The following is a 10,935-nucleotide window of genomic DNA, read 5'->3' as shown; positions in this document are numbered from 1 at the left end:
GCAAATTGGCACCGGGTGAAAAAGGGTTACAAAATTGAGGGATAAAAATTATAAAAAAAATAAGAAAGTGATGAGTCAAACAGCCAGTCAGTAAGTGAAATCGGTCGGTCAGTCAGTAAGTAAGAGAAATCAGGCAACAGTCGGTCACTCAATTAGTTTGTTAAAAACGGGTCAGTCAGCCAGTTGGAGAATCAGCCAGCTAGCCAGTCAGTCAGTCAGTCAGTCACTCACTCACTCACTCACTCACTCACTCACACACCCTCTCCCCTGATACCCCTCGACTATCTCAGTCTGCACTTGCTGACTCTTTCCACCATTGTCTTCCTCCATACCTATCTATCTGTCTTTATATCTCTCCCTCTCTATCTCTCCCTCGCTTACGCTCTCAGTCTGGTATTTCCAAGATTCTCTCACACAGCTGCTCTGTCTCACACCTTCACAGGGAGCTCGCTGCACATACCAGAGGTCACTTTGATAAATCTGTGTCTGTGAATGAGACTATGTGATCTGGGAGAATTAGAGACGGTTTTTACGCGTTTGGAATGCATACAAGCTGATCCATTGGTAGTGTGACTTCCAAGTGCCGTGGTCAGTGATAGTTATTTATTGTAGATTTGTTCTCTGTGCTGTCCATGAGAACGGTATCCTCCTAAATGTGCTGTGCGCCTTTTGTAGTGCTGTAAAATGACCGCTGTGGCTTCAATGAACTATTTAATACTAATCATAATTTCTATAATTTAAAAATTAAATAATAAATATTATTTTATAGATTTTTGCATTTGATTCCAGATAGGATAGTGTGTAGATAGACAGTAAACCAAGGGCAGAGAGACTGGAGAATCATGCGAGACAAGACGGGAGTTGGATCCAAACTCAAGTACACATACTCACAAGGAGCTTGATCTGTGTGTGTGTGTGTGTGTGTGTGTGCGTGCGCGTGCACGCGTGTGTGTGTGTGTGTGTGCAGGAGGAGGGGGGCGTGGCATCCAACAGTCTGGAGGATGAGCTGGAGGTGACAACCTACTGGTGGGGTGAGTGGGCCAAATGGACCGCCTGCACACGCACCTGTGGAGGAGGGGTCATGAACCAGGAGAGACACTGCCTCAAACAGAGGTCAGCCTCTCACACACACACACACACACACACACACACACACACACACGCACGCACGCACGCACGCACGCACGCACGCACGCACGCACGCACGCACGCACGCACACACACACACACACACACACACACACACACACACACACACACAGCATGTGCCTATTCTGTACACGGAAACATATACATTGTTACTTAAAGCGATGTTGAAGTTTGAGTTGAAAAAGATCAATTTCCTTGATCACAGGGCACAGAAGCAACAGATAAAGATGATCGACAATATTTGTTATTTTTGTATGTCTTTCATATCCAAAGAAAGAAAGTAGCTGGCGGGAAAGACAACATGACCTGTACAGGCTCTCCAAAAAAATATCACCTTTGCAATGCCAAGGTGAGCTCAGAGCACTTTTACATACAGTACAGTACAGAAAGCTATTCAATAATTTGATTTGATTCTGTCTGAGAGCAAAGACAGTTTTACATTTATTATCCTAAATTATGAAAAATTATCCTTAACAAGGCATAAAACATGACGTTGCCTCATATAATGTAAAATGCAACATGCAGCTATTTTAAATTGGTGTTGTTTCTGTATTGCAGGAGTGTCCTACGTCTGGAAGGAGCTTCAGAGAGGAGCAGTGTTGGTCTTTCAACTCCCAGCTTTACAATGGCAGGAACTACCACTGGAAACCCTTGTATCCGGGTAAAAAACTCATAAAATGCCCTCTCACTTTCTCCTGTGGCCCTTTAAACAAACTAGAGGTGATTGGGTCCTTTGCTGTTCAGACTGCTCTGAAACAAGCATGCACTGTGTCATCTTTTCTTTACTACTTCTGAAATGAATTATACTTAATAATAAAATTCAAAATGGTTTAAAATTGTAGATCTACAAGTTCACAATGTGCAGCCTTGTAGATCTGCCTATAATGCCCAAATTAAGGTCACAACTTAAAATACAGCTTTATAGATTTTTTTGTATTATTTCTTTTTAACTTAGCTTTTAATTAATGTCATCAGCTATTCTACTTCTACTTTAGTTAGCCTCGCCAGGTGATCAGAGATCTCCCCCTCCGAATACATCTGGTGATACGCCTACTGCTTTGATAGCTAATCTCGATACTATCCCAATATGAAGGGCCAGCCTAAAGTCTTTGCATTAGTTCTGCAAAGCAGTTCTTTTTTTAAATCTCCATCCAGTTTCAGCAACAATTCTCACCCGTCTCTAGTTGAGTGAAGCATTTAGACTAGAGAGACTGCGGTTTGTGAGTCTACCCAATAGTAGCAGTAATGCTTTAAGTTTGCAATGATCCAGTGACCTTTGACCATACCCCCAGATGACTACGTGCACATCTCCAGTAACCCCTGCGACCTCCATTGCACCACGGCCGATGGACAGCGGCAGCTCATGGTGATGGCTCGCGATGGCACCTCCTGCAAGTATAGCAGCTACCGTGGTGTCTGTGTGGACGGTAAGTGTGAGGTGAGTCAAGCTGCTTCTTTTCTTTCTCTTTTTTATTAATCTGTCTTTGTCGTCCATTTTAAAACCCGTAAAATCACACAGAGATCAGCATCTTTTGAGAAAGAGTCCTGACTAGAGAAAATATAGCGTTCCAAAGATTCAAACCATGTAACATTGAACACATTTGAGCTCTGAAGCTCCATTTTTTCTCGCCGTACGATGGTGTCACGCGTAAATAGCAGACCTACAAGCTGACAACGCGTCGCATCATGACACGTTGACCCTATAATGACATGCCCAAAATAGGGACGCCTGCATGGTTTAAAGTGGTTCAACATGACACAGCATTAACACAGAACTGTTATGTTGGCTTTGCCGCTCAGCCAATCGGATGTGACGGAGTGCTCTTCTCCTCCAACACTCTGGATAAGTGTGGCGTGTGCCAAGGGGATGGAAGCAGCTGTAGCAGAGTTACTGGAAACTTCCGCCGCGGTGCCACTACATTAGGTAAATGACTGGCTTCATAATATCTACTCATTCAGTAGCATTGCTTTAGTTGCTTGAGGAGGAGGTTACATTAGCAGTGAAAGATGCAGGAGGCCTACAATCACGTGGTAGCGTAACCACTTTAAATCGATAGTTCACCCCCAAAATGACTTTTTTTCTATTGATTAGTCACCCCATGCAGACTTGAATTCATGGATATTTTTTTGTCTAGCCAATAATTTAATGATATGACCGGCAGTGGTTCCGTTAGGAGACACAAAGAGTCTCCTTTGTGTGTCCTACCGGAACCGCTGCCTACCGGTCCGCTGGTCATCAAATTATTGGCTTAGGAATGCGACAAAAACAAAAAATATCCATGAATTCAAGTCTCCATGGGGTGACTAATCGATAGAAAAAAAGTATCCCTTTAAGCCCTGTTTAATACTTCGTCATACAATGGTGTCGCATGGCGGAAAGAGCCCATCTACAAGCTCACAATGCATTGTGAGCTGGTAGATCTTGTAGATTTTGTATTAATTTTTTCTCACCTATAATGATATGCCCAGAGTAGGGCATGTGATTAAGGCTGAATGTGATTAAGGCTGCAGGAGAAGCAGGTTTCTGTCCAGATGTTGTTTTTTTTTGTTGGAAGGTCTAGGCAAGGGAAAGTGAAAGAGCTACACTCTTTTAACAAGGCACTCAACCACAAGTGCCATTGCTGCACGATGTGCTGGCCAGCTGCCAGGTGCGAATGAATATGTGTAAGAATGTGAATTGCTGAAAAAGAGCACTCGTTTTCAGCTAAATCTTCCTGGGTAAATAAAGGTTAGAAATAGCCATGAAATATACTGATTGATTAATACAATTTCTAGAAAAGGTTGACCATTCCTACCAGTGGATGTAATGAAAGGGAGTAAAATTGTTGTAACTGGTTTTATTTGTTTGTCATGTAGCCAGCAATAACTAAAGGTCAAGGCAGAAACCGGTTGGTCAGTAATCACTGGTAACGTAAAAAGGTCATGTTTTCCTGTTTCCTGTTACCAAGGTTACTCCTTTATCACCCAAATCCCTGAAGGATCTTGGGATATCCAAATCATTGAGAGGAAGAAGTCAGCTGACGTTCTAGGTGCGTACTTCCTCCTTTCCTGCTCATCATGACTGTACACACACGCACACGTGCACATATTGTATGCACGTGAGCATGTGCATCCAGTAGTCTACCTAAAGGTAGGTAGGCTACTATATGTATACTCAGTAATAAAGTCCTTTCCTGGTACATTTTTCTTCTTTTCTCACACTCATTTAAGATTATTAGGGTCTGATCTGTGCTTCATGATGAGTTCACTGATCCTTTCATTGGCAGTGCTTATCTAAGAAATAAGTAGATCAAACAAACCTCATTATATAACAAGAGCTTGTTTGGGCAATGTATACAATTGTGGCCAACTTGTTATGCGCCCTAGATACTTCAACCGACATCCAAAGTTTGTGCGGACAGGGTAGTTAATAACTGCCAAATGACGTAATTCCGAAATTCAGCAGTGCCTGTCAGACTTTTTTTCGGCTGTTTTTGCACTTCTGAGATGTTCTGACTAGCCATAGAAAGTTTGCCGTGATATATTTAGTTTGTTTTACAAGGTACAAACACCTCTGTAATCCCTCTATGAGTGACCATGCGTAAAACTGTACCTCGGTGAAGGAATTTCCCACAGGGCGTCAGAGGGAGATCCGGGTATTAAAACCACCGGTTCCACCGATAGCTGCGCACCGCTTCAGTGGCTTGTGCGACCAAAAGGAGTGAGCCACAGTGTTGCTAGGCAGATTTGATTGTAGAGATTATCTTTTCAAAACAAAACAGAGCTTATTTTCTTCATTTATCCCAAATTCAATGCGATCTGCCTTTGGAACCCAATGGTGGGTGTAAATTCTGAGTATCATTTGGTTTTACACTGCAATATTGGATTTAGCTTGCATGTCCCCAATTCAATGACAACATTCCTGGCAGCACCATTTGAAAGTGGCAAATGTGTTTAGGTGTGCAATACCTGGAGAGAGAGAAATGGATATAGAAAGAGATAGTAAAAGAGACGCACGCACGCACGCACGCACGCACGCACCACACACACACACACACACACACACACACACACACACACACACACACACACACACACACACACACACACACACACACACACACACACACACACACACACCACACACACCCACACACACACACACACACACACACACACACACACACACACACACACACACCCACACACACCCACACACACACACACACACACACACACACACACACACACACACACACACACACACACACACACACACACACACACACACACACACAGCAAATGTACAGAGTACAGAGTTCACCCCTGAAGATGACCTTGTGAGGAAGTGTTGAGTTTGGCCTGTGCAACCTTTAATAAATGTTTATCTAAGCCTATAAATGTGCTGTTTTCAGCCTGTGTTCTGCCCTGTGGCTTATTATACTTATCTCCTCCCTAGCTGTGACCGATCAGGCGGGTAACTTCTTCTTCAACGGGGCCTACAAGGTCGACACCCCGCAGAACTTTCACGCTGCAGGCACTGTATTCAAGTATCGACGGCCCATGGATGTGTACGAGACTGGAATTGAATACATCGTAGTCAAAGGCCCAATTGACCAGGCCATCAATATACTGGTAAATGAGTACACTGTATATTTATTTTAATTGTACATACTGTATTTTATAGGGATGATGCAGTTTAACATAGTTCCAATACAGAATATGAAGCTGATGTGCTACACAGAGAGTTTATACAGTAGGTATTACTAATTTTCAACTCTTGTCCCTAGTTGGTCCCTAGTTGGGCTTTACATGTACATTCAAATATACAGCTTTCATTATCATAAAATCACAATATATTCTAAAGCATAATTTTAAGTATTTTCCAATGAAAAAGATGTTAACACCCCCAATCATGTTCGTTGGACCAGCTGGCCAAACTGGAGGCACCGCTGAAGAATCAAGCCCCAGTCTCCACATGGTGGACAAGCAGTTTACACCTGAATAGAATACCAATACATTTACTTTTTATGATTGGCTTGTTTTCTTTCTAATCACTAGAAAATGTGCTCGGTAGAGCACAGACCTCCACCAGGTGCTTCTGGTGCCAAATCCATTTTCTGCCTCTATAACTTCAGTCAACATGTCCACTCCTCTTGAAACGAAGATTTCCCCCCCTTTTTTCTACTACAGTATCTGTGCTGTATTTTTTTTACCCTAGTTGTCTTTATACTTTGGTTTGTAATGATACTAATTTTAACCTTATTTGACCATTGCACTCATTGAACTTTTCATTGCAAGTGCTGACACACTTTCAATGTAAATGCAATGTTAATGTGGTGGGGAAAGTCGCTCTGTGTTTGAATGAGTACAGACCTTGTACTCTGACAGTAGCCATATATTGAGCACAGCACTGGGCATGAGCCAGCTCTGATAGATTTCTTTACAGGAGAAAGGAATGAAAAGAAAAAAAAGAATATGACTCTCTCGATTGTTCCACTGGCTTGTCTCTACTCATACAAGGCTTTCATCATCTTACGATTCTCCAAGACTCTGAACCATATCTGGATCAGAGCATCTCTGCAGCTCAGTGGGCCTAGACCTACTGTATGGCCTAGAGACATATACAATGTGCTGGCACTGCCAAGTGCTCAAATGCTTATCGTGAACTTTGTTGCATGTTGCCCTCCCTCCTTGCTGGTATTTAGTCACATAAAATAAAACAAAAGTAAATACAGGAGCAGAAATAGGAAAATACAGTACTGGTGCTCGAAAATACAAAGATAATTTGCATTCTGATCCTCTCTCATCAAGGCTGGAGCACAGTCCCGAGACCAGTGCCAAATCTGGACTTCTATGGTCATACCTCTATATAGTCATAGACTACGGTCTGTTTAAACTCACTCTTGTCAAAGCCTCAGCCACTGCTGTTGCTCTATAAGTTTATATACTGTATTCATTACAACACGCATTTACTGAAATAGTAAAAGGTTGACCATATTATCTCCATCAACTGTATTATACTCAAATGAAAAACTATAGGCCTACAGTAATTGGAATGCAATAATGTAACATTTACATGTACAGTAGCAGTAACTGAATGCTTCTGTGTTGGCTAATATTACTACTGCCAATCATCTTGTCCCCCCCCAGGTTTGGAACCAGAATGGCCGGATCCCTTACATCACGTATGAGTACACAGTCCTCCGTGAGTCCCTACCCCCTGTCCCTCCTCCCCCTGTCTACACCGGCTCCGACAGCTCAGGTGGAGGGGTCTCTGTGGAAGTGGGTGGTCTGCTGGCTGCTAACAGCAGCGTTTATGACAAGGGGCCTCCTGTGAGCCAACAGAACCAGGTGCCGATGGAACCAGGGTCCCCCGGTGGGACGGAGGGGCAGAAGGGCCAAGAGACCAATGAGGTGTATGAGGAAACAGCGGCTATAGACTGTGACCAGGATACCCCGGCATCACAGCAGTACACAGGTGCAGTAGGCTCCACTGATTATAACGCCCAGGTTTTGTATAGCCTGGAAACCAGACGAATCTGCCATTGCAACAAAAAAAATTGCCCTCGGCACCGCTCAGTTGTGATTGGATTTCACTCCCTCCGAAGTAGTGAGGGACCAATCAGGGCCCAGTATGCAAATATGGGGCGGGTTTATCACCAGAGGCATTTTTTGAATTTGCCCCTTGGAAATGCAGGTTCCACACAGAGAGTCCAGACTGATATCTACGCAGTGATATTAGTCTGGCCATGCCAGGCTAGGTTTTGTATGTATGTATGTACGTACGTGTGTATGTATGTAACTACTGTATGAATGTAAATGAACGTGTAATACTTGTAGATGGGAGAATATATACATGCAATATGTGATACCATCCCAGTAGGGGGCACGATAGTCTCAACGCATGCAAGACCATCCTGAAAATAGTCTACATTTTTCATTCCTTATTGAACTTTCCTTGATAAACGCAAACCCCTACTGGAGCCAGGATAACCACTTAAGCCCTATACAGCTGTACTTTATTGTATGACGAATAGAGAAAATAGCCTATCTACAAGCTCACAGCGCATAGAGAGACTTATTTTGAGCTTGTAGGGATTTCACATTAACCCTGGCGTCACGGTTTTGTGCACGTCATTGTAGGTGACAACTATCAAAAATGATTAAATTATGACGATGAAAATAGCAGATCTAGAAGGTCACAACACATTGGCTATATTTGATATTCGTCACACGACGAATTATATAGTGTTTAAGTGGTTAACTGGAGCCTCTCTATGTGTGTCGGCCCTTTGGATGAGTCTATTATTCATAAGAAAGATACATAAAGGCGAGCCAGAGAAGATGAAAAATTGAGTGGTTCATGGCGTATTCTCCTCCTTAAAAATGGCTGCATGGCATACAGTACATGAGTGGTAATGGTCTTCCTCCATGCTCTTAGCTGGCTGTGTATGACTGTTGTGTTGAGGCCATTATACCATCAATGTGGGTGATGCTGGGTGAGATGAAGGGAGGCCCCCACAGTAGTTGAAAAGCTCCCTGTCAAACTTAAGGCGTAACAAAAAAGTGGGACTCCCCTCTTTCCAGCTCCCAAGAACCAACCAGCAACAAGGATGTTCAGCCTTTTTATGGGTTTTATTAAAAAGCAAGAAAAAACTACCCACCCCTAAAACTTCCACGGCTGGTAAAATGAACAAAGACTCCTAACAAACATTCTACAGCGTTCTACAGGTTGGCAGGCAGTCTTACTGGAAGTGGCTGGCAGTCTTGCTGGAAGTGGAGAAAGGAGAGTCCACGGGAGCTGTCGAAAGTCAGCTTTTTAAACTTCCCTCCAGAAGGCTGGAACCAATCAGCTCCCTGCTTCATCCTGCACAATCAGCCACTCACTCCTTCAATCAGCCAGGCACACCTGCATCCATCACTCACAAACACCCACACCAGCATGCACACCAGCACACCCAATCCTGCACAGATAAAACACTTACAGTACAAGCATAAAATGACCTTACGACCTCAGGTTCGTAACACTCCCTGTTCACCTTTCATAAGCAGCAATAACAGTCCCCCCCACCCCCCTCAATCCCAATACCAATGCCAAGTAGTAAATATAATCATACCAGATCAGTCTATTTATATATTTCCTTCTCCAGTCATCTGATGTTGGTCTCCTGGACATTATTTGATTAAGATAGCATTTTATCAGCCAGTTTGTTTATATCCTGCAGAAGATTATCCACTTTCATTTTCTTATACTTCATAGGTTTGGCCTACACACAAAAGCATTTATGTCCAAAGATTTATTCTCTCATAAACAAGCTGTGTTATTTTGTACAGCTGGCTATGTCTGCGCTGATAAAATGCATTTAAAGATGCAAAATGTGGCAATGAAATAAGCATGAATATTGGACTGTTTCTCCCCCTGAATGAAAGCAGACCATTAAGATTAAATTGTCCGCTTTCATTTTTGTCTTCTTCGTTTTCATTTTTGCTTTTAAGATTGTTTTGCTTCATTCAGTAGGAAAACATTTTTCCTACTGAATGACACAAAAATCTATCAAGGTCAGTGGTGGACCAATCTGGGAACCCATTCGGTAAAATGTTTTTGGGGCATGGCCTCCTTTTTTGTGTAAAACAAGGAGCTCAGGTTTGTCTCCTCCCCTTTCTTAGTCCACTTCCTCCGGGTGCTTCCGTGTTTATTCCTACTAACAACAACATTACATGTTTAAGGCAGTGGTGCTGACAGATTATACAGAATCTGTCTTGAGAGTGGTGGATCAAATGTTACTCAACTACAAGTGAAAGTTGCTCAGTCACATTTGCACTTGAGTTAAAGTACTGGAGAACATACTTAATGAATTAAAAAGTACATATAAAATACATTCAAAAGTACAAATTACAATGTACATTTGATCTGTTTTTATATCAGTGCATTGCTGTGTTGAAATGTAGACATTTTCCAAAACAGTTGAAAGATTTTCCTGAAATCTTTGAAAAATAATAATAGTGAAAATAGCGGATCTCACAATGTGAGCTTGTAGATCTGCTATTTTCACTATATTTGAACGAGGGCTTAAATGGTTCATTCATAATGGACCTATTCCCTTCCTAGAAATGCAGTGGAGTCAAAAGTACAAATAGCCAAGTAAAGTACAGATACTCAAAAGAGGTCTTGTTGTGTTGTCATCCATCAGAGGGAAACAGCAGTCATACAGGTAGCCCCTCCCTCCCTGCTCCTGCCAGTGGACCTCTGGAGGCTGGACCAGACTCCAACCCAAACCTCATCTGGAGGGTCCTGTTGGGGGACCGGATTGGACCGGATGAACTGCTCATCAACATCTCCACCAATCAGCTTCTGACTGAGGGGGAGGGGCTGTTCTCCTCCGAGGTTGGACCGGTAGACTTGAGCGGGCCGTTTCCTCTCAACAGGACCCTCGAGTTCACTTTGGGCCGCAAGCGAAACGACAGCGGGGATGTTTTCTACAACAACAGAACCGTGGTGCCAGGCTCAAGGAACGCGAGCCGCTCCAACAGAACCAGGTAATGATTCGGTTCAGAGTCAAGGGTCACCATGTTTTTAGTAACTTATGTGAGGCCCGGACCACTGGCCTAGTGGTCCGGGCACCTAGGCTTCAATTTGGCCTGACAGCGCTTCGCGGGTTCGAGTCCCGATACCGGTGGCCTTTGCTGCGTGTCACTCCCCATCTCTCTCCACGTTTCCTGTCTACCAACTGTATTATCAATAAAAGTCATAAAAATAAATAAAAAATACATATTTCATCCTACATTTCTTTATGAAGGTAGTAT

The 10,935-nt window shown here is 43.1% G+C and overlaps 1 protein-coding gene across 1 annotated transcript in view; it reads left to right on the top strand.

Annotated features, from left to right (window-relative positions):
- Positions 1-10,935, top strand: part of LOC308088051 (ADAMTS-like protein 2) — a 28,661-nt gene that overhangs the window by 5,633 nt on the left and 12,093 nt on the right. Inside the window, exons 3-11 of the mRNA XM_080432394.1 lie at positions 968-1,113; positions 1,423-1,498; positions 1,708-1,810; positions 2,442-2,587; positions 2,950-3,073; positions 4,098-4,178; positions 5,588-5,763; positions 7,282-7,609; positions 10,323-10,668. Of these exons, the coding sequence (XP_080288520.1) occupies positions 968-1,113; positions 1,423-1,498; positions 1,708-1,810; positions 2,442-2,587; positions 2,950-3,073; positions 4,098-4,178; positions 5,588-5,763; positions 7,282-7,609; positions 10,323-10,668 (1,526 nt within the window). The remainder of the gene's footprint in view (positions 1-967; positions 1,114-1,422; positions 1,499-1,707; positions 1,811-2,441; positions 2,588-2,949; positions 3,074-4,097; positions 4,179-5,587; positions 5,764-7,281; positions 7,610-10,322; positions 10,669-10,935) is intronic.

This window comes from Gymnoscopelus braueri (genome assembly GCF_963280865.1).
Source record: "Gymnoscopelus braueri genome assembly, chromosome: 7".
NCBI lineage: Eukaryota > Metazoa > Chordata > Actinopteri > Myctophiformes > Myctophidae > Gymnoscopelus > Gymnoscopelus braueri.
The sequence above is the reverse complement of the archived record's forward strand: the minus strand, read 5'-3'. Positions and strand labels throughout refer to the sequence as shown.